Raw genomic sequence first — 23,264 nt, forward strand, 5'->3', positions numbered from 1 at the left:
CAGATTCTTTACAAATCCACTTACAAGCTACACGTGGCAGCTCGTTAGCCAAAGTTGAAACAGGGGCTGTGGTGGCCAGTGGAACTGTGTTAGCCGGTGTCAGGCCCAGAGACAAGTTGTGTATGAGGCATATGCCTGTAGGCCCAGAACTTGGGAGGCCGAGGCAGGAGGAGCCCCAGTGTGAGGCCGGTATGAACTACACACTGACTTTTGGCTTGGGCTGCACAGCAAGACCCTCTTTCAGAGGAGGAGGAGGAAATGCAGGAGGAAGTCCTGAAGTCATACCACCCTCAGGAGCAGGGTAAGTAAGTCAGTCAAGGTCTAAAAACCCTCTCGTTGTGTTTCTACGGCAATTCTACTGTAGAAGAAACTGAGGCCCAGAAGGAAGCAGGCTTGCCCTAAACAAATCAGGAGGGATCCCCAGGTGTCTCTGGATCTGAGAACCCCTATCCCTGAGGTTCTCAGCAGGCTCAAGAAGTTCTGTCAATAGCCCTGACTGTGCTCCTTCAAAGGCCTGATGGCCCTTGCTGGCTTAATCACGCCAGATGGGGGCGCCACCTCCTCCCCATTGGAGCGTGGGAGAGGGCAGCCCTAGGGTCAGAGGGTGACCAGGATGGTCACATCTGGCATGCTGCAGGTTTGAACCTGGTGGTTGGCTGTGGAGGGCAACAACACTGTATGGCGGGCTCCATGAGAAACATCAGAATGGAGGAATGAGAGAGCAGAAGAAACGAAGTGGCAGAAAAATGGGGAAAAAAAGAACGATCGAATATTTATATTTTTACATTATTTGGGGGGGCACTATTTTAGGTTTTTTTAGTAAAATAAATTATTATTTTAATGTTTTACATTATTTTGGGGATTGATCTGGGAGCTCTGAGCTCCTCAGTTCTGCTTCTCTTGTTACTGGTCTAGTTAATGCATGTGACTTACACTTATTAAAACCTTTGTACCCACCACCAATCTTAAGCCTACGGTAGCTTATTAATGACTTGCTATTCCGGAGGCCAGCGGTTCTCGGCCTCCGTTGCCTATGGGACACACCGTGGATCTTTGGAAATTATTTATTTATTCACTCTGGTCAGGGGATGATTCTCATGTGCCTTGTTTGAGAAACACGCATTTATTTCTTTTATTTCTCTTCTATCCTATTCCCTTGGTTTCTGTTGTCCCCCTGCTCTTCCACCCCCAACTAACCCTCCCCTTTGGCTCCCCTCCCCATCCCTCCACCCTTATTACCTCCCCCCCCACCCCCCACCCCCCACCCCCCACCCCCCACCCCCGTCCCCTAACTACCTCCCGACCCTATACCCAAACCCCCAGTAACTACTAATAACACACACACACACACACACACACACACACACACACACACACACACACACACACACACACACACACACACACACACAGACACCATCCAAACTGGGTCACTAAGGATTCTTTTCCTTCCTCCCCTACTTCAAGGACTAACAATTACTAACAATTGCTGTCGATTTACCTCCCACCACCAGGGGGCGCCGGAGGAAAAAAACCACTCTACCATTCCTTTTTCTTGGAGAGCGGCGGGTGTCGCGCGCGGGAGGAAGTTTGGCCTTCGCGGTGCTCCGTCGTCCCGCGGGCTGCCCGGCAACCGGCGAGGAAACGGCTGGCGTGTTGTGCAGCGGGCGCCCCGAGACCCTCGGAGCCTGCGAGCGCGTGATCGAGCTAAGGCCGGCGACCCTTCTCCGCGAACTTCGGGCGCCAAGCGCAGGAGTCAGAGGTTAGGCTGGGCCGAGGGGCGGGACGAGGCATCCTTGTCGCCGCGGGACCTGTAAAAAGTTGGATGCCAAGCGCTTGGCACGCACTAGTAATCTTTACATCCTCGTCTCGGGTTATTTTTGTTTGTTTTTGAGACAGGGGCTTCCTGTTTTGTCCAGGTTGGCTTTGAACTCCTGGACTCAAGTGATCTTCCTACCTCGGCTCCCAAAGTACCTGGGACCGCTGAGGCATGCCCCTGGGACCTGCTTGCCCCTGTAGTTTTAATTGCAGAACGTAAAAATCCTCGATTTCTTATCCCAGCCTTGTCAGGATAATTTCCGTGTCTGCAATCTCCCGGATAATGGCCGGCCACTGCTGGGCATAGGGCAGGTTTATTTAAATTGATAATCTGCAGCCTTGGTGGCAAATCATTTAAAACATTCTGGCGTGGGCCCCATTCTAATAATTTGATCATTCGGTTGTTCTACGGTGGGAACGTGGGTCTTAAACTAGTGATAAAGGTGCAGCCAAGGGGTGAGTGCCATCAATAGAGGAGGCATTCGGGTGGGGGGGTCTCTGGCTTTACAACCGGCTCAGTTTTTGCCCACTGCTGTTTCCGTTCCCTTCAGATGGCGCTGCCCACGTTGCCCTCTTATTGGTCCAGCCGGAGACCCATGGATCTTCGTCAGCGCCAGCATCAGCAGGAGGATAAGTTCCGCCAGCAGTGGGAACAGAACAGCCGCTATTTCCGGACTTGGGACATCCACAACTCCAAACAGACCCAATGGAGCTCCAAGACCTCCTACCAGCGGAGGCAAGTGTCTTGTGTGTCCCTCCCACTGGTTCCTATCACCACCTAGTCAGGGGGTGTAGCCTCAGAACGTAGGGACTGTGGCTTGTGACCCTTTGAGTTACCTCCTGGTGATGCTGGAGACTAGGATGTGCTGGGGAGAAGTAATGTGCATTTTAAAAGATAAAACGAATGCAGAACGATTGTCTGTAGGTGTTTAACCCCCCAACTTTGTATAGAAATGTATATCAAACTCTGACCTGGTATGACTCATGTGCAGTGGGCTCCTTACCTAGCATGCACGCCTACCACTTGGAGAAGATGAAGGAGGAGAAGAGGAAGAATCTGGAGGTGCGGCGGGAGAGACTCAGGGAGCTTATGCTGGAGGAGCAGGACTTGCTGGCCGCCGAGCTGGATGAGCTGAGGTTGAGCATGAGCCTGCGGGAACAAAGACTCCGGGAGCAGCACAGGGACCTGAAGTCAGCCAGAGAGGAGCAAAGGAAACTGGTAACTACCCTAGACCAGAAGCCGGGTGCAGGGCGGAGCCTCCTTGGCAGGAGCTGAGGAATGGGTCTGTGGGGTTGTTCTTGGTGAGATGAGCTGGTCAGGTGACTAGAGCCTGGAGGAGATGGTCAGGTGACTAGAGCCCATGGGGAAAGCACTCCCCGCCCCGCCCCCCCAGAGAGGGAAAGGTTTATTTTAGCTGTGGTTTCTGAGGGTCTCAAGCGATTATAATGAAGAAGGCATGGAACCTGTGACCAATGGACCTCACGTCCTGCTGGGTCAGGAAGCAGAGGACTTTACAAAGAGGGTTTGGCCTAGAGTCTTCAAAGACTCACCACAGTGGGCTGTTGCCTCTAGGTAGTGCCTCCTCCCAGTGAAGGCACCCTGGCTTCTCTGAATAGTGCCAGAAGCTGGGAAACAGTTGTTTTTCTTGTTGGTTTTGTTTTTTTGAACCGGTCTCTCTGTGTAGTACTGGTTTGCCTGGAACTTTGTGTATAGACCAGCCTGGCCTCAGAGTCCCAGAGATCTGCCTGCCTCTGCCTTCCAACTGTTGCGATTAAAGGTGAATTGCCTGCTTGGATGAGAGCAAGCCTTTAAAATGTGAGAATTGGTGAATAGGTGAATAGGTGAGATTCAGCTCATAACAATGACCCGAACCAAATACGGTAACACGTTACTGATTTGCGCCAGCAGGGGAGTATAGCCATGGTTTATTGGCACTTTGAGGATGTAGTCCAGGCTGGCCAACAATGGCTGTCCTACAGCAGACAGACCAAGAATCCAGTGTTTGTTGAGCCCATGAGGCTCGGATGTCTCTACACTCCCAGCCCGGTGCTGGAGTCTGGGAGGATTTCTGCAGAGCTTCTGACTTTCAGTCTGTGTTAGAATCCTGAAGAAGTTGGAGGTAATTGTAACCTCATGCATTTCCAACTGGCCTCTTTGTTCCCTGAAATAACAGTTCTGACACTTACATATGAATAAAGCTTGGGCCAATAGCTATGGCTCGTTTCCGCTAGCTCATAACTCAGGTACCCTGTTTAAACTAGTCTAAGCCATGCCCCGTGGTTAGTTACCTCTCCTCATGTTCGTGTGTCTGTCTCCAACCAGTGAATCTGCTGCATCCATTTCCCAGAATCCTCTCTTTCTCCCCTGCATGTCCCACCTTCTAATCCTGCCTCAGCTCATTGGCCAGAGGTTTTTTACTGAGGGCTGATGCTTCCACATAGTCCGTTGCAGAAGAGTCTCCCTACGGTTAACACTGGCCAGTCACAGGGTCGATGAGCTTGCCAGCAAGAGTGAGTGCCGGCAGACAGGAAGCCAGCGCCCACTCTTACGTACCTTTACAGGGAGGGTTTGGTATGTGGTTTATAAGTCACTGCACAGGATTCTCCTTCATCTTTTCAGTTGGGTGGCCCCACAAAGACCTGGGAACACTGTATTTTACCTTTTGGGTGGCTACGGTTACTAGTCTCAGTCTGTGTGTTTTAGCCTAGTATGTATTTGGAAACTCGTGCCCCTAGAAGGGACCCAGCCATAGCATCAGATCTTAGCTAGCTCTTGGTCCACTGAGAGGGGCATTTGTCCATGCCTTCCATTCGGCTCGGGTGTCTTATCCCCAGAGCTGGTGTGCAAAGGAAGCAGACTTGAATGGCAGACGGGGTGTCATCACTGAAGGGAGAGGTTCACGGCCTGAGCCAACTTCTGTTGTGCCTCGTCTAAGTGTGGATGGATTTGAAGAGCGACCTCACGTCTCCTGTGTTTTCTTGATAGATTGCCGAACAACTTTTGTATGAACACTGGAGGAAGAACAACCCCAAACTTCGAGAGGTGAGAATTAAGCCTTCCACTGCTTCATCTGCATAAGTGACGTCATGTTTTCAGATTGTGTGCCTTTGTTTCTGAGTCTGGAAGTGTGTTGGGCTGATACACAGGGAAAAAGAGATCCAGGCAGAAGATCTGGCCAGACAGGGCTGAGCAGTGAACTCTGTCACGCAGCCTGCCTTTTGGGGATATTTTCTTTGGCCCAGGAACTCTCTGCCCAGTGGGCTACAGAGACCTAAGCAGTGGACTCAGGATGTCTCTAAGGGAGGTTTCTGGAGAGGAGGAGCTTAGAAGGCTGCTGGCTTCAGTTGGATAATATGGCGTGAGGAAGGGGCCTTCTGGATGGAGGTGACTGGAAGAGGTGCCCTGTGCCTCAACAACAGAATCCAAGAAGCTGTAAAGGGCCAGGCGAGACCAAGATACCCAATGGTTAGGGAGTCCTGAAGAGATGAAGCTGGTGAGGAGATGGGGGCAGACCTGGAGCAGCACTGCCTGGTCTTCCTCCAGAGGCTCTGGGCTACTTTAGCAATGTGCAAGATCACGGCTGCATGCTGGGGTGCTTCCTCAGGCAGCCTGGTCAGAGTGAGCCAGGCAGGGTGGTGCTGTGGGTTGGGCTCCTAAGGAAGCCTGGACGTGGGTGGGGGAGACAGGAGCCATATGTGCATCCTGGGGTAGAGGGAGTCACGTCTTGGTTGGCATCTACCACTGCGCAGAGTTGGCTGGAGGACATTAAGCCTGTCACTGGTACCTGGTACCGTGTACTCACTTCAGCAGTGTTTGGAGAAGTTTGACACTGTCACTTTGCATAGCTTATTGTGTCTAGAAATTGCCAGGAGCAAGTCCAGGTGAGATGGCTCTGCAGGTCAAGGTGTTTGCTGCCAAGCCTGGTGACCTGAATCTCATCCCAGCACCAACACAGGCGAAGGACAGAACCAACTCCCACACAGGTTGTCCTCTGGCCTACACACACACACAAACACACACATACAGACAAACACATACCACAAACACACATGCGGACACACACACACACACACACACACGTAAGAAATATTAAAAACCAAGCTACATGGAATAGTTCACTTTTTTCTTTTCTTGTTAATCCACCTGCCTCTGCCTCCTGAATGCTGGGGTTCACTCCTTTAATCTCAGCACTGGGGAGCAGAGGCAGAGGTCTCTGAGTACAGGCCGGAAGATTTGGCTAGCCAAGCTCAGGGCTGGCTCTGCTTACCCAGCGTCTCCTGGGCTCTTTTCACATTGCAGCTTTGTTTGAGAAATGTTGCCTGCTGTCCTCTGGGCTCCGGGAGAGGGCTCTGGTCCTTTGTTCCAGGTGTAGATGAACAAAGAAGCACATAACCCTTTGGTTTCCTACTTGCTGACGTTCAGATTGGGCTTTGTTGTTGATTTTACTGCCGATTGTGTGTGTGAGGGGCACAGATGTGTTGTGCCCCTTGTGTGGAGGTCAGAGGTCAGCTGTTGGGAGTCACTTCTCCCCTCCCCCCTTACAGAAGCAGAGTCTGTCTTTTTCTGCCGCTAAGTTGAACTCTGGTGGCTGACCTTGAGCTTCTGGGCTTGTCGAGCGTCCTCTTATCTCTGCCTCCCACCTTACCACAGAGGTGCCAGGATCCACACGCATGCCACCACATCCTGCTTTGCACACGGGTGGTGTCAGGGTTTGACTCAGGTGTGCAGGCCGTGACTACGTTTGAGCCCTCTCATCACACTGTTGTTGTTGGGGTAGCAGGTCATGGTCAGGTCCCAACAGGTGGCGCAGACCGCACTGAGTCAGCCTCAGCCGCATGCAAGCCCTCAGGGAAATGAAGATTTTCTTTCTCATCCTCAGATTGAGTTGGACCTTCACAAGAAGCACGTGATAAATTCTTGGGCAACACAGAAAGAAGAAAAAAAACAGGTGTGTGATGTGTGACCCTCAACATTGCATGGCTCTGTCCGAATTTCTGACCCTGTGGTGTGTGATGTGTGGCCCTCACACGCTGTGTGTGGTTCTGTCATGTTTGACCTGTGACCCTCACACGCTGTGTGCGGCTCCGTCCACACCTCTGGCCCTGTCTAGTTTTTATGCTCTTGGCTAGATGAGCATCAGCTGCCTGCCGCGTGTGAGGCTGATGTTTGCTTTGCGCACACTCACGTGCATGTTCGTGCGCGCGCATGTGTGTGTGTGTGTGCGCATTTGGGTGTGCGCGCATGCATGTGTATTCACCTGTAGGTGTGTGCATGTGTATGTAGGGGATATTTCCTAGGAGCTAGCCGTCTTTCTTTGGCAGAGGGTCTTTCAGAAGTCTTTAGCGTTCTCACGTAGACGTCCGAGGACCTCTAGGGACCCCTGAGTCTCCCCTTCCCTGGGTCTAAGGCTACAAGTGTAGAATCTTTTGCCAGCTTTTTTAAATTAAAAAAAAAAATGTAAATTTATTTCCCGTGTATGAGTATTTTCCCTGCATGTATGTCTGTATTTCAAGCAAGCCTGGTACCTTTGGAGAACAGAATAGGGTGTTGAATCCTCTGGAACTGGAGTTATGGACAGCTGTGAGCCGCCATGTAGGTGCTGGGAATTGAACCAGGGTCCTCTGGAAGGGCAGCCACAGTCAGTGCTTAACCATGGAACCATCTCTCCAGCCTCAGGTTTTTATTATTTTATTTTCTCTCTCTCTCTCTCTCTCTCTCTCTCTCTCTCTCTCTCTCTCTCTCTCTCTCTCTGTGTGTGTGTGTGTGTGTGTGTGTGTGTGTGTGTGCTGGTAACTGAGAGGCAAGGTGGGGGCATCAGATCACTTGGAGGAGGAGTTAGAATGTCTGTAGCCGCCTGATCTGGGTACCAGGAACTGAACTTAGCTCATCCTCCGGAAGATGAGCCTTTAACTGCCAAGCCACCTCCTGCCCAGCATCATAGACCTGTGTCACACACACTCGGCCCAGGCTTATCGAGTGCAGCACCTCTGGGGTTGAGTCCACAAGATGCATGCTTCATTTCGTGTCTAGGCTCATCCAGTTATCCTGTGGCAGGAGGAAGAAACCTGGCGTGGCTGAGCCCCGGGGCTTCCAGGCCGAGCTTACCTGGGCTCTGCCGGCCAGCTGAATGGCTGCATGTTGATACGTTGTCCTCCTATAGCAAGAAGCCACTGAGAAGCAGGAGAACAAGCGGGTTGAGAACCAGTATGCAGCAGCCCGCAGGGAAGCTGAGGCGAGGATGAAAGCCGAGGAGGAAAGGAGGCAGCTAGAGGGGCGCCTGCAGGCCGAGGCACTGCGCCAGCAGATGGAGGAGCTGAAGCAGAAGGAGATGGAGGTGAGGGAGAGGCTTCCTAGCCCGACCCAGCCATTCTGCCGCAGCTGGTACATGGGAGTGGGGGCATTTAAAAGGCCATTCTGAGAAGACCACAGTAGGGATTAGGGTTCTGTGAACCAGATCCAGCCTGTGTACTCTCTTCTCATGTGTGCACCTCATCCATGGTTCTGCTGAGATGCTCCACAGTGTGCCTCAGGCTTTGGAACATTATGGTGTAAGACATACCTGTCCACTCGGGTGACACACCTCGTCAGGGCCTTTTCAGATCAGTACATGGTAGCACACGACACACAGCGTTCCACTAGTAACAGGTTTGGGTCTCAGTATGTAAGTCATGAGAGATTTTGGTCCTGCCTTTGAGAATACTGTGGTCTCCTGAGAGAGCTCAGTCTTCTGTTCAGATGGAGGGAGGTCTCTCCTCCTTGGTCTTGCTGTTTCTCTTTCCCTGACCCCAGTGTTTTAGTGACTAGAAATGTGCCTCATTGTTCTAGACATAGAGATAGCACCTAAGCAAGGACTTGCTCATCTCTGGCCTCACCATGGCTGCTGTGCTGGCCAAGGAAACTGAAGCTGAGTGTGGGCCAGCACAGGAAGTCTCTCAGGCTGGGCCAGGCTTGTAGGGATGCCTTACTTGAGGTGGGACTCAAGAGTCGTAGTGAGGGGACCATGAGCATTGGGGTACCTGCCTGCCAGACCTGGAGAGGTGCACCAGGACAGTCTGATTGCCCCCCACCCCTTTACTTGTGTTTACCATTGTAACCACAGGCAACCAAACTGAAGAAGGAACAGGAGAACCTGTTGAAGCAGCGCTGGGAGCTGGAAAGGCTGGAGGAAGAGAGGAGGCAGATGGCGGCCCTCCGGCGCAAGACCGAGCTAGGGTGTGTGCAGGAGCCGGGGCTCCTTCCAGCAGGGCGGGCCTCATGCCTTCTCAGACTTCCCTGGGGTCCCCTGAGAACCAGAGGGGGTGTGGCCTGTAGGGAGCAGCTGTTAATTGGCCGTCTGGGACTGAAGCTGCTTGATTCCCATCTTTAGGAGCTTCTTGAGACGTCAGTACAACGCGCAGCTCAACAGACGCACCCAGGAGATCCAGGAGGAGCTGGTGAGTGAGCGGCTGTGTTGAGCCGCCATGCAGGCAGGCTTTTCCCCGTCCTCTGGGAACAGCATTGCCACTGCACAGGCAGGACCTGAGCGCACCCTCTCATTGAAGCCAGATGAGAGCAGAGCAGTGTGGGGGATGGTGCAGAGAGGAGGAGAGCTTGCAGCATGGGACCCTCGACAACTCTACCAGTGCTGTCTGTATACCTGCCTGGCCATGGTGGACTGCATTGTTTTGGGTGTTTGTTTGTTTGTGTTTTTTGTTTTTTAAATTTATATGAATACACTGTAGCTATCTACAGACACATCAGAAGAGGGCATCAGATCCCATTACAGATGGTTGTGAGTCACCCTGTGGTTGCTGGGAATTGAACTCAGGACCTCTGGAAGAACAGTCAGTGCTCTTAACCGCTGAGCCATCTCTCCAGCCCTGCCTTTGTGTGTGTGTGTGTGTGTGTGTGTGTGTCTGTGTCTGTGTGTGTGTGTGTGTCTGTGTGTGTCTGTGTGTGTGTCTGTGTGTGTCTGTGTGTGTGTTTGAGACAGGGTCTCACAGTGTACCCTTGGCTGCCTAGGAACATGCTATGTAGACCAGACTGTCCTTAAACTCACAGAGGTCCATCTGCGTCTGCCTCCCAAGTGCGAGGATCAAAGGCGTGCGCCACCATACCTGGTTCATAGGTATTCATTTAAAATAAATACGTAGATGAATGAAGGAAGGTTGGGGAATGGAGAGGCAGCTCAGTGGTTAAGAGCACCTGCTGCTCGTGCAGAGATTGGTTCCCAGGACCCACATGGTGCTACAAGGCTCATAACCCTCCAAAACCCTAGTTCAAGAACCTAATGCCGCCGGGCGGTGGTGGCGCACGCCTTTAATCCCAGCACTTGGGAGGCAAAGGCAGGTGGATTTCTGAGTTCGAGGCCAGCCTGGTCTACAGAGTGAGTTCCAGGACAGCCAGGACTACACAGAGAAACCCTGTCTCAAAAACCAAAAAAAAAAAAAGAACCTAATGCCCTCAGACATCTGCAGGCGTCAGGTCTACATGTGCACACAGATACAGTCAAAACCCATAAACACACTAAAATGTTATTACTGAGAGTGTGGGGTGAGGCGTGCACATGCCACCCACCGTGTGCACATGGAGGTCAGAGGGGAACTTTGAGGAGGAAGTCCCTTCCTTCTTCCAGGCTCTCAGGTCTGTTTGGCAGGGGCTTTTACCTGCTGAGCCATCTTGCCGGCTCAGTCCTCAGGTATTCATGGGAAAAACAGTGGAGACGATGTAGATGTTAATTGGTGTCACGTCACAGAGTAGGTCCAGTCTGTTTCTGGGGAGGCACAAAGCAGGGTTCTCCTTGCCTGCCTTGGTGTCCTTCCCGTCCGCGGTGCTGCCTGCTTCCGAGCAGATTCTCCTGGTCTTGTTTACCACACACCTCAGAGGTGGTTCCTTCTGAGCGCTGAGCGCCGTTTCCCAGGGCCGGCTCAGTTGCGTTTTGCTCACGTTTTTAGTAGGAAAGGGAAGCATATGCTGGTTGGGCTTTGTAAGATGGCTGCTTGGTGTTTCTGTCACGAACAGCTTCCTGACCGTCTGCCTCCTCTGGTCACTGTTCTGCTTCACCCCAGAATCCCCCCTGCTTGTGCTGCAGTGTTAAGTTGTGTAGACATAGGTGACAGGGCAGTCCGTGCCAGTGAGCATTCGGTGATTTCTGGGTCTCCCCATTATCTGTAAAGTTGCGGTATGTGTCTGTTCCAGTTCTGCTGTAACTTCCTGCCACATAGTGTTGCAAAGCGTGCTGTCATGCATGTCCGGGGCATGTGCCTGTGGTGGTACAGGTAGCAGAAGGGGGTCACTCCTTTTACTGGCAAGCTTCTGCACCTGTGCAGTGCCTGAAGCGGGTGGCATGGTTATCAGAAGCACTCCAGCCTCTTCCCGTCTGTCCTGAGAAGGTGTCAGCCTACATGGCTGGGGAGAAGGGGCTGTGTGGGAAGGCGGGCTCACCTTGCTGCGCCAGGGTTCTGACCAGCCCACCCACAGGCCACACCCACCCACAGGCTCCACCCCTTCATCTAGGTGGCTGATGGGCGGATCCTGCAGGCACTCCTGGAGAAGGAAGATGAGCTGCAGCAGGTGGAACTGGTCAGGCGGGAGCGAGCCAAGGCGGATGCAGCCTGGATGAAGCAGGTCATTGAGGAGCAGCTGCAGCTGGAGAAAGCTCGGGAGGCAGAGCTGCAGCAGCTGCTGAGGTGAGGGGACGCCCGCGTCCCTGGGCGGGCCACTTTTGTTTTGAGACTTCTGTCCTTGTAACTCAGTCACCACCCCCAGGGAACATGTCTTTGCTAGTGGCTTCAGTAGTGACCTGGTGTTCTTCAAGGTGGGAATCTGTGTGGTTCTGGGTAATGATGTGTTCAAGTCTCAGAACAGTGTGAGGAGATTGCTTCCAGTGTGGAAATGTTTAATGCTGCTTAGCTCTGTAACATTGCTCCTGATGACAGTGCCACCGTGGTACCTTGGCTGGTCTCTGCCTCCTCAGTGATCTCCTTAGCGACCTGGGATGGGATTGCTGGCCTGTATGTCCAGCTTTGGAGCCTAAAAGTCCAACCCATAGATGGAAATAGCCAAATGATAGGCAGTATACACTGACGTCCAGACACCATTATTGGATCCTGACATTCAGTCAAGTGGTGGGTCTGTGGTCATGGAGACTATAGGAGGTTGCTGTCTGACTTGAGGTAAGCTAGTGGTCATCCCGGGAGTGTGGTGACCGGACTCGGGCGCAGGCAATACCCTCCTCCCATCTCTGGCTTGATGGTTTTATTACCTCAGTGCTAAGTCATGACCTAAACCGTGCCCTTAACTGTCGTCGTCGGGAAGCTGGTGTGGATGCACTTGCCCCAGGCCTGGTGGCTGCGTGTACCCTCCCATCCATCAGCCTTGGGTGATGGTGTGGAGCCTCTCTTGTTCCTTTTGTGTTTGTCCAGGGAGGAGGCCAAGGAGATGTGGGAGAAGAGAGAGGCAGAGTGGGCTCGAGAGCAGATTGCGCGGGACAGACTGATGAGTGAGGTAATTCCAAACGGCACTCTTTTCTTTGTTTGCCCATCGTGGATTTGATCTGGAGCGCTCTCACCAGCACGTCTCTCAGCACCCACAGCCGCAGCGTGCTCCTCCACCCTCGAGTGGGCTCCCTAGGGTCAGCAGCTAGCAGTGGAGCAGCGTCTGAGGGCTGCAGGGAACCTAGCTGCCAAGTCCTTGTCACCCATGCACTGAAAGCTGTGTCAGAGAGGGCGGGAACGATCACTTCTGCATTTGCAAACGGGCCATGGTTGGTGGTGCTCATTTCTGTATAAGGCAGCCTGTGAGTTTGCATCTTCCTCACTTCAGTGTCCCCTGCTTGTGGCCACGTTATTGTCCCCTCCTTACAGGACACATTGGCAGGTCTGGTAGCTTCTTGGTTCCTGGGCTGGGGCTAAACATCACATTGCTCTGGGTCAGGGTTCAAGTTTCAAACAACAGCAGGTGTCTGCTGCTTGGAGCAGTGGAGGGATGCGTGGCTCCATCCTGGCTACCTGTGTGGCTTGCCACTGCTGGGCTGAGGCTTGCTGTGTCTCTCTGAAGCGCCTCCCTGCCTGTGTAGAGAGCTCCCCAGCGTTTTGCTGTCTTCCCCGAAGCCCTGCTGTGTCCTGTAGGTTGGTATCTTTCAGGGTTCCTATTGCGATAAAACACATAAGCTAAAGCAACTTGAGAGGGAAGAGTTTATTTTGGCTCACAGCTCTCAGGTCACAGTCTGTCACTGAGGCAGGCCATGGAGGAGGCTGCCTGCTGGCTTGTTCCTCATGACTGGCTTAGCTTGCTTCCTCATAGAGCTTACAGCTACACGCCCAAGGGCAGTACCATCCATGGTGGGCCGGGTCCTTCATGTCACTCATTAACCAAGAAAATTCCCTACTGACTTGCCTGTAGGCCAGCCCGATTGATGGAGGCATTTTCTCACTGAGATTCTTCTTCCCAGATGACGCTAGTGTGTAGAGGGGTAGAAAAACAAATGAAACTAAATAGAAAACTGGCCAGGATGGTTGGGATGGATGGGAAAGAGCAGTGGGCCACACGGCCTGTGGCTCAGGCCTGCTGTCTGTGGATTAGGGCGGGTTAGGCTGGGTTGGTATGGATGCGGCTGTAGTCAGGGTGAGGCTTGGAGCAGGTGTTTTAGACTGAAATGCAAACCTTCTTTCCCCTCTTGGCCAGGTTCTGACCGGGAGGCAGCAGCAGATCCAAGAGAAGATTGAACAGAACCGGCGAGCGCAAGAGGAGACCCTAAAACACAGGGAACAGCTCATCAGGAGTCTCGAGGAGGGGAAGCAGTTAGCCCAGCGAGCAAAGGAAGAGAGTGAAGCACTGAAGTCAGCCAGGAAGCAGGAGCTGCAAGCCCAGGTGGGGCCCAAGGGCAAGGGCAGCCCCTACAGGACAGGGCCCTGGAGGCAGCAGGCTCTGCGAGGTTCTCAGGACCCTGCAGAACAGAGCTTGGAGTTCCTTGATTCCATCCCAGTGCTCACTCACCTCCAAATCCCTTTTGGTTTCTGTAGCAGCCCTGACATTTTAAAAGAATTCTGTGTGTGTGTGTGTGTGTGTGTGTGTGTGTGTGTGTGTGTGTCTGTCTGTCTGTCTGTCTGTCTGTCTGAATGTGGGTCTATGTATTTGTGTGCAGTGTCCAAGGTGGCCAGCAGGAGGCACTGAATCTCTAGAGCTAAGTCACAAGCAGGTGAAAGCCACTCCCCTGTGGTTGCTGGGAACTGAACTGTTTCTGTGTGAGAGCAGTTTGTCCTGACCACTGAGCCATGGCTCTGTGGTGCAGGCTTCATTCTGGTTCCTTAGTCTGCAGAAACCAGGCTAATGTCACTGTCCCTTTTCTTCTTTCAAACACATGGCTGCATTCAGATTTGTCACAGTTCACAGTTCACAGCACCGTCCGTATGGCCTTTCCCAGCCCTCAGGTTCTTGTCCTGGCTGCTAGCACTTGTCACCTGTGTCCTTGCCTGAAGGAGGGCTGTGCCCTATGGGCCTTGTTTGTCTCTGGTGACTCTGTTCTTGGTGTTCAGGTTGCGGAACGCCAGGTCCAGGAACAGGAAGCAGCCCGGCAGGAGGAGGAGGAAGAGGAGGAGGCCCAGCAGGCAGAAGAGCTCTCCAATGCTCTGCTGCAGCAGGAGGCGAAGACCATGGTGGAGGAGGGCTACCGGCCCAAGGTGGGTGCCTGCCAGGTGGTGAGCCACCACGGGCCCGTCCTGAGCTCTTCTTATCTCCTCCCTGTCTATCTGTCCCGACTGGTTATGGGCTCTGTTCAAGGCTGCCATTCCTTGGACCTCAGATGGTCCAAGAGTTCTGCTCTGGTCCCTCTTGCTTCAGCCTTTGCAAAGACCAAGAGGCTGACTGCTGATCGTGTGCCCGCCCCTCTGTTGTGGGCAGAGTGCAGTCTAGCAGAGCCATGGCCATAGCTGATGAGAGGTGACAGCAGGGTCAGGTCCCAGTCGCCCAGTGAAACCAGGTGACCAAGAGATGTACACCCGTCCCCCCTTTCCCTCCGCTCTGTCTCTTTCTGAGCATCTTTATGTGTGAGCACCGAGCAGGGCACCGCCGAGCACGTAGGAGCAAAGGCTGTCATGCCTGTTTTGAGGGACTCACTGACTAGGCTCTCTGGAGCTAGGGCCACCTGGCCCTGGCATTCTGAGGGGTGTATGCTGTAGCGGGAACATTGCTTCAGTGTCGGAGAGCCAGAGGCCGAGGAAGTGAGACTAGAGTAGGTCTTCCATTTGCTGTACAGCCTCAAAGCTCTAAGCACAAGGAACAGCATTTCCAAAGTCACCTGAGCATGCGTCCGTGTGTCAGGATGTGCTTCACAGAGCACGCACGAGTGTCTCAGTGGTCACAAAGCACCTCACTTATGGCTCAGAGTCAAGGCTTTCTCAGTGGTGCGTTGAGAACTCACTTGTGGGCGCCTAATAAAAGGGAGTCGGTTTCCGGTGCTCCAGACTGCTGGCCTGATTAAATGTTATGCTTTCTCCTCAGCCTCATGGACACCTCAGAATTGCCTGGGACTGACGCTGAACACAGAGAAGCAAGCCGACTCGATATCGTCCAGACAGTTGTACAGCATTGGTTCTGGCCAAGGCTCAGGGTGCTGCTGGCTAGTTAAGCCAAGCTTGTCAGGCACATCACGGTCCATAGATGTCAGGATGCCGTGCTCACCCGGACAGGCCCTACAGACTTGTGCACAGTGCTGCCAGAGGTCACGCCGTGCTTTATAAGTAGATATTAGAGTTACTCTAAGAAGTCATAGCTCACATGACAGGATACATAGGTTTCTCTCGTCTCACCTGTAGCTGTCCACTCAGAGAGGACCAGCCAGAGGGAAGAGGGAGCAGTTTAGGTTTTAAAATTGCTGTTTAGACGTTATTCTATTGAAGGCTCATAGGTCTTGGTGTAGTTATTTCCTGTTATGAGCTGTGTAGCCCCAAGGACCACATGTGTATCGCAGAAAAGCTGGCAGTCTGGAAAGACAGTGACAAAGATGCCCTTGTTTGGAAGTGTTGTGAGCCACCCCTAGGGGCTGGGGTGCTGTTGGGTACCACCCGTAGGGGTTGGGGTGCTCAGTGTGAGGTACTTAACCTTTAACCTGTGTGGTCCTTGCCCCAGCTCTGCGCCATTAAGAAGAAAAGAGTCCTGTAGAGCACTTGAGCCCGGCACATTCTGCCTCTGAAGAGTCCTCAAGGTCACTTGGTTGGTTAACCTGATAAAGGCAGGGCCTCGACTAGGGACCTCCTGAGTCTGGGCAAGGCCTGTGTACAGCCCCATGGAAATTCAGTGTCCAGAGGAACATGTGGCCCTGGAGAAATGGCACAAGACTCAGAATCACAGATGTGCACGCCCCACTTAGATCCCAGTTCACTCCTGCAAGCAGCCATGGGTCCTTGTAGCAACAGTTGGATCGTACGACTTGTATCTTTCCTCTCATTGCTTTCATCCCTGTATTCAAGATGCTGCCACTGTAGCTGATTATAGGGTGTTTTACCTGGTTATGGGAACCTAGAGTTAGTTAGAGAGCCTGGGTTTGAGGACTGCGTCACTTCCCTTCCACCACAGAACTGGTTTTCGGTCTGTTTCATTTCCTGCCATGGTTCTGGGATGTGGCCAGGCACTGTTTACAGTACACACGTGGGAGTGCTCACCCTCTTCAAATGCTCACTGAGGTAAAGCAGCGCTGGGTAGAGGCCAGTGGGTGCTGGGTGTTACTGGCATGTCATGTAGCACAGGACCCCGTCTGACTCAGTTCCTCTGGGGATGATTCTGTATAGAGATGGGATGCAGCTACTATGGCCAAGGAATAATGGATGCTCTGTGCAGACAGCCTGTCCTCCAGGCTGCTCTCATCAGCCTCCCTAGGGGAGCTGGGCCTTAGCCACCACCAACACACTGATGAGACGGCATGGCATGAGACAGACCGTGGTGCCACAGGAAGTCAACACAGCCCTGTTCCTTTATGGACAGAAAGCTTTGCTGCCACCCGGGTTTTAGGAGCTTTCCGTTGATAAACTATAAAGCAGACTGCGATGTTCTCCATGACCTGGCCTGGGTCATCCATGTGGAGTCTGACATCTCATCTTTATTTGAGGAAGGACCTTTACGGTCACCAGGACACAGTCACGCTTCTGTGAGCAGTAGCCACACCATTGTTTCTTTACTCACTTTCCTTCAGTTCCACCTTTCTCTATTGTAATTGGCTTTTCTAAGGCTCCTTGCAGGACTCCAGATGTTCAGCACATCTGCAATCCTCAGTGTCTGGGAAGACACGAGGCTGCCTGTGTGCCGCCCACGGTGCTCATCCTCAGATCAGCACACAAGCCCACCGTTTCCCTGTGTTCCTTTCCCAGCCACTGCAGGCAGGGCATTCAGAAGAGTCCTCCCGCCATTCATGCCTGAGCCGTGACTCCCAAGATGGTGCTGAGCACTTACACCTAACTGGCCGCACCACCTGCCTCTACCTGCCAGCTCAGAGTTATTTCTGAACCTTTCTGAGCTGTGGATAGAAGTTTCTCAGATGGCTTAAGGGTTAGAGGCACTTGTCACAAAGCCTGATGCGTCCAGTACTTGAGACCCATATATGGTGGGCAGAGAACAGACACTTGTGAATAGGTATATGTGTGTGTACACATGCACATGCGTGTGCACACACATGCTGTAGCTGGTCCTTGCTGCTTTGCATGTTCTTTTTCCCACCTTTCGCCCACCATACCCGTTTCCCAATACTAACTAAGAAGGGAAGAGGAGAGCGAGGAGAGAGATCCCTGAATCTAGTTTCTTTTTTGGGCACAACTACTGACAAACCACAACCAACCTCCCTAAATGGCCACCAACCACATCTCTCACACAATCAACCGAAATGATCTGCAGCTGGCAAAACCACACCACTGCTAGAGCACGAGGCAAATCAGTGAGCTGGGAAGACAGTCAAAAGCAGTCGCACATCCCCACTCCTGGGATTAAAGTGAAAGCACATTCTTAAGTTTTTTTCTGTGTTTTTTAAAGAAACCAAAATTCCAGAATTATCACTATACACATACACACAGAGAGATGCACAGAGCAAGTGAGCACCTCTGAGCTCACCTGCAGTGACCTGGCCTCCAGTTATCACCTCAGGAGTGCAGCCCCGAGGGATCAGATCCTGACACCTCCCAGGCCTTTCAGGGTGACATGAGGCAGGCCTCTGGTTTTCAGTAGCCTCCACATCAGTCTTCATGGGACCGCAGGCTTTGTCCCACTCTCACGCTGTCACCATGGAGCCTTGGTCCCATGCTAGGCAGTCATGAGTCCAGACTCCATAACAAGCCAGAATTCTGTCTGCTCTGTGTTCTCAGCTAAGTTGACGCCGTCTGTCCTGACTCCAGCCCAGAGCCCAAGTCTTCCCACCTCATCCCTACTGATGAAGGAGATGTGCACCCCCCTCACCCCATCTTTTCCTCAGGCTGTTGTCAGCCCTTTTACACACTCAAACCTGCAGTGACAGTCACCGGCCGGCAGTGGCCTCCCAGAAGCCCTCCTGGAACACACCACCCTGTATCCTGACCCAGGAAACAGCCTGGGACCAAGTTACCGTGCAGGCCCTGTGAGCACCCATTCACTAAGGCACCTGCCCACTCAAACAGCAGAAAGCTTCCAAGCCAAGCTCTAGACAAACAGTCCTGCTTGTATAGCTTAAAGAGCTGCTCAAAGCAGTAATCACAGAATCCCAGTTTTTAAGGAAACAAATCTGCATTACGGTGGCTTCTAACAGGATAAATGGTATTTTTCATTGTGGCCAGTGCTGCCCGGGCTGGTTTGTACGGTTCACTGGGGATGGAATCCTGCCAGGGCTTTGTACATGCTCGGCAAGCACTCTGCCACTGAGCTGCTTCTCTCTCTCCCCCCCCCCCCATTTTGGGTATTTGCCTATATTTTCCACAGTGAGAGAACAGCTGTAGCCTTTGAAATGAAAGAAAATGTAATTTAAGGAACAAAGCAGGGCTCGTGAGATGGCTTAGCATCTACTGGAGCCTGCTGCTGAGCCTGACTGTCGAGCTCAGTCTCCGTGGACAGACAGACAACTGGCTGGTCATGTATCAACTTGACACAAGCTGGAGTTACCAGAGAAAAAGGAGCCCTAGTTGGGAAAATGCCTCCACAAGATTCAGCTGTAAGACATTTTCTCAATTACTGATCAATAAGAGAGGGGCCCCCTCATGGTGGGTGGAGCCATCCCTGGGCTGGTGGTCCTGGGTTCTATAAGAAAGCAGGCTGAGCAAGCCCTGGGGAGCAAGCCAGTAAGCAGCACCCCTCCATGGCCTCTGCATCAGCTCCTGCCTCCAGGTTCCTGCCCTGCTTGAGTTCCTGTCCTGACTTCCTCCAGTGATGGACTATGATCTGGTAGTGTGAGCCAAAATAAACATCACAGCCATAGAAACCACAAGTAAAACAAATTGATTTGGGGTGTTGCTGTGACATCGTACCAGACCACGTATTCTGGGGACGATTGTGGAAGGACTTTGGAACTTTGGGCTAGAAGAGCCAGTGAGAGTGGCGAGCCCTGTGGGATGTTCTGTGGGAGCCTGGAAGATAAGAGTGTTGAGAACAGTGCAGATGATGGGGGCCTGGCTTATGACATTTCAGAGGTAAGATTAAAGACTTAAAGATTAAGGGCTGTTGGCTGTTTTAAGTTTATGTGGTTCTGGTTAGCTGTGGCTGAAGAATCAGTTGTGACTAACAAGATACCAGAACTACTAAAGCAAAACCATTGCATTACTGGGATAATTGATGTCGGCTGGAGCTAAGAAATTGGCAGTGATTAAGAGAGACCAGCATCACTGAGGTGAAATCTTCTGGGAAGTGTTTCCAGAGAGTACAGGGAAGTTGTGTTCCAGAGGCAGCCAACGTTGTACCTCATGTTGGCAGCTGGACTTGGTAATGTGTAGGAGTCACTCGGGTGACTGAGTTTTGAAAGCATGAAGGGGTCATGAAGAGTAGTTGAGGCCCAGTGAAAGGTCAGGAGAGGCTATTGGTGGAGGTGCAGCCTCAGTGGCTGTTGAAGGCCCAGGACTGAAGGGGTCATGCAAGGAAGTTGAGGCTTGGTACCAGGAAGAGAGCCTATGGCAGGTTATTGGTGAAAGTGAAGCCCAGTTACAGCAAGAGACTCCAGCAGTTTTCCAGATGCCAGAACCATGGGACGACCACCAAGAACAGTGGCAGCAGTGCAGTGGAGCCAGCCAGAATCTAGAAGACAAGCTGTGTGTGCTGCAGAGGGCGGAGCCAGAGAAATCACCCAAGCCCTCTGGAGGAGCCCAGGAGTTACTCATACCATTGGGGTTTGGTTTTGCTTGGTTCAGATTGTGTCTGTGCCCTGGTTCTTCCCTCTTGAAGAAGGTATTTAATTTTGACTTTACAGGAATCCACAGCTGAAAGACCTGAAACTTTAAAAAAGAGATTATGAATTTTTAGAAAGATCGGATCTTTAAGAGAGAATGAAAATTTAATGTGTTTGAATTTGTAAAGACTGTGGGACGTTTAAAGTTGTGTTTTTAATGTGAGGTCTTGGGGATGGATAAGAAAGGAAGGGTTGTGGCTTAAGAGTGATGTGTTTGTGTGTCAAGGTGACAAGGGGTCAGTTGTGCTGGCTGATTTTATGTCAACTTGACACAAGCTAGAGTCATCAGAGAGGAAGGAGCCTTAGTCCATGAAATCTAGCTGTCATTTTCTTAATTAGTGACTGATGGGGAGGGCCCCGGCCACTGTGGGTGGAGCCATCCCTGGGCTGGTAGTTCTGGGTTCTGTAAGAAAGCAGGCTGAGCAAGCCATCGAGAGCAAGCCAGTAAGCAGCACCCCTCCATGGCCTCTGCATCAGTTACTGCCTCCAGGCTCCTACCCTGCTTGAGCTCCTGTCCTGACTTCCTCCAGTGATGAACAGTGATGTGGAAGTGTGAGCTGAATTAACCCTTTCCTCTTCAACTTCCTTTTTGGTCATGATTCTTTTTCTTCTTTTTTTTTTTTTTTTTAAAGAATTATTTATTTTATTTATGTGAGCACACTGTCACTGTGTTCAGACACACCAGAAGAGGGCATCAGATTCCATTGCAGATGGTTGTGAGCCACCATGTGGTTGCTGGGAATTGAACTCAGGACTTCTGGAGGAACAATCTTAACCACTGAGCCATCTCTCCAGCCTGGTCATGATGTCTCATTGCACATAACGATAGAAACTCTTAAGACAGATGGAGATAAAAATGTAATACATTTCTAAAACTCAATGACGTAAAAGGCAAATGCTAGTGATGATTAACAAGTATGAGGCAAACCCTGGCTCCTCTGAGATGCCTCTAGTGGGAAAAACCCCCGTCCTGTGTAAGTGTGGGAGTCTCCTGTCAGGGCCAGGCCCCTGCCTCCAAGCATTAGGATGGGACTACATGGGACGCAGAAAGCCATTCTGAGGCCTCGTCACACGTTCAGTGGACCAAACTGCTGTACTGGAGATGCACACAAGCTTTGTTCAGCTGCCCGGAGGTCTAGAGGGCCCACAGGGCCTCGTAAAGCAAAGACTGCTTGGGCCCCTCACCTCGTGGTGAGCTTACAAGTGGCCACTTTATAATCCTGCAGCTATGGCACTCACACTCAACAAGGGAGAGTGCAGAGCCCTCCTTGGACCAGTTTCCGGTTCCAGTCAGCGCCCACCACACAGCAGTCAGCTGTCTCTTCCTGGGCCCAGGTCTTCTGTCTATGAAATGAGGGATATGGAAACATGGGCTGGAGGGAACTTAAAACACAGAGCTTAGAAGACCTAGCCTCCCCTGCCTCTGCCTGGGGTACGGGCAGAATTCCCCCCACTTTCATCAGGAGTCAAGGTGGTCCTGAGAGATGACAAGGGGGGGATGAATCCACGGAGGGAAGGCGTTGGGAAGAGGGATTTTTGTAGGAGGCAGCTCTGGAGTCCCTGTAGAGATGCCCCATTTAGGAGACAAATTAGACTAAATTCTGAGGCTGTGAACAGTCTGGAGACTTAGAGAGAGAGGGGGCTGTGGGAGACACCAGATCAGGGGCAAGAGCCAGGTGTGCACAAGTGTTTGGAGGTGAGGGTGCTGTGGAGATCACACCTTGGAGCCCTGCCTCATGACTATTGTCTGCATATGCAAAGTGGGTGTGAGGACTTGCAGTTGGGTTGAAAGTCAGAGGGCAGAGGTTGTTCCTGGACAACCTCACACCCTTGATCTGCTGGGTAGTAGGTAGGACCCTTGGGTCCCTCTGTGTGAGGGGCCGTGCTCAGCCTACAGAGGGAGGGCATGCTTGTCCCATGTTGATCCAATGTGTAAAGATCGGCCACCCTTTCTGTTGGCTTCAGCTGACACCAGGCAGTCCTGGTGCACCGGCCTGAGAGCTCGGCCCAGACCCTGCTGAGGAGGCCCCAGGCTGACAGTTGAGAGCCATTTGTTTGAGCAGTCTTAGAGGTGCCCCAGCAGTGGCTCTGAGGCTTCCAGAGGTGCTGTCAGTAGGTTCTTTGCCTGTTATATCAACTGTCAGATTCTTCACCTTCCTCAGGCTGGAGGAGTTTACCTCCTTGTGTGCTGGCTTCTTCTGTCAAATGGAAACGCACCTTCCTCAGTAAGTTACTGTGAAGACTGCAGAGGCTTATTTTGTGCGCGTCTGTGGGTGTACACATGCCACAGTGCACTCGTGGGGTCAGAGGGCAACTCAAAGAAGTTGGTTTTCTCTACCATGTAGGTTCTGGTGGTCAAGGCTCTGAGGCAAGTGCTATCTCACTGGTACTCCAAAGAAGTCACCCACGTAAAGAACGGAGCAGTGCCCGACACAGTCAACAGCAGCTGGAATTACGACGCCTGATCAAGAGCTGGGGACGTGCCATGAGGTGCATCAGCGTCTGTCTGATGCAGTGCAGCGCCTTCCAACATGGTGTACCCCACCAGTAGCAGCAGCAGCGGCGGTGGCTCCTGCTTCAGCACCCACACCATGCAGTCAGAGATCAGGGTGGGTCTGGGCTAGCCTCAGCAGCTCTGCAGCCTTCTTGGGAGGAAGCACTCGGTGTGTGCTGTTGGCTCTGACCTGAGGGTTGTGGGCCCTCTCCCCTGGCAGGCTGGGCCACACAGGGTGTAACCCACCTTGCTCAGACCTCATTTGGAGAGGCCCAGGAAGGGTTCTTTTGTCCCCACCCCCTTATATCTGGAAGTACCAAGTCACTTCTCAAGACATGCTGGTGGGGCTGAGGGTGGCCCCGACAAGCCCAGGTGCGCAGCCCCCATGCACACCTGTGCAGGGGATCTTTTTCTGAAAGAAAAACAGACTGCTGACCTAATTCTATCACCCGACTGCCCGTGGGGAAGGGGTGACTGGGATAGACAAACGTACTGGGTAAGACGGATACATGGGCGAAGAGCTAGGCATGGTGGCACATGTTTGTAATTCCAGCATTCAGGAAGCAGAGGCAGGGGGATGAGAGCTC

General features: G+C 52.3%; 1 protein-coding gene across 3 annotated transcripts; it reads left to right on the forward strand.

Moving 5' to 3' along the window:
- The first annotated feature begins 1,583 nt into the window (after nucleotides 1-1,583).
- Tchp (trichoplein keratin filament binding) lies at nucleotides 1,584-22,792 on the forward strand. Of its 3 annotated transcripts, XM_076922494.1 has the most exons (15): nucleotides 1,584-1,762; nucleotides 2,370-2,554; nucleotides 2,827-3,037; nucleotides 4,805-4,861; nucleotides 6,699-6,767; nucleotides 7,980-8,153; nucleotides 8,919-9,031; nucleotides 9,186-9,252; nucleotides 11,315-11,487; nucleotides 12,223-12,304; nucleotides 13,484-13,669; nucleotides 14,335-14,478; nucleotides 15,299-18,959; nucleotides 19,120-19,434; nucleotides 22,529-22,792. In XM_076922494.1, the coding sequence occupies exons 2-13, from the start codon at nucleotides 2,370-2,372 to the stop codon at nucleotides 15,329-15,331; spliced, it is 1,494 nt and encodes a 497-aa protein (XP_076778609.1). In that variant the 5' UTR covers nucleotides 1,584-1,762; the 3' UTR covers nucleotides 15,332-18,959; nucleotides 19,120-19,434; nucleotides 22,529-22,792. The 3 variants fall into 3 exon arrangements, with proteins under 3 accessions (XP_076778609.1, XP_076778610.1, XP_076778611.1); XM_076922495.1 differs by lacking the exon at nucleotides 19,120-19,434; XM_076922496.1 differs by lacking the exons at nucleotides 14,335-14,478; nucleotides 15,299-18,959; nucleotides 19,120-19,434; nucleotides 22,529-22,792 and adding an exon at nucleotides 12,857-12,927 and having other exon boundaries at nucleotides 1,588-1,762; nucleotides 13,484-13,623.
- The last annotated feature ends 472 nt before the right edge of the window (nucleotides 22,793-23,264 follow it).

The sequence above is a fragment of the Arvicanthis niloticus genome, chromosome 24 (assembly GCF_011762505.2).
Source record: "Arvicanthis niloticus isolate mArvNil1 chromosome 24, mArvNil1.pat.X, whole genome shotgun sequence".
Lineage (NCBI taxonomy): Eukaryota > Metazoa > Chordata > Mammalia > Rodentia > Muridae > Arvicanthis > Arvicanthis niloticus.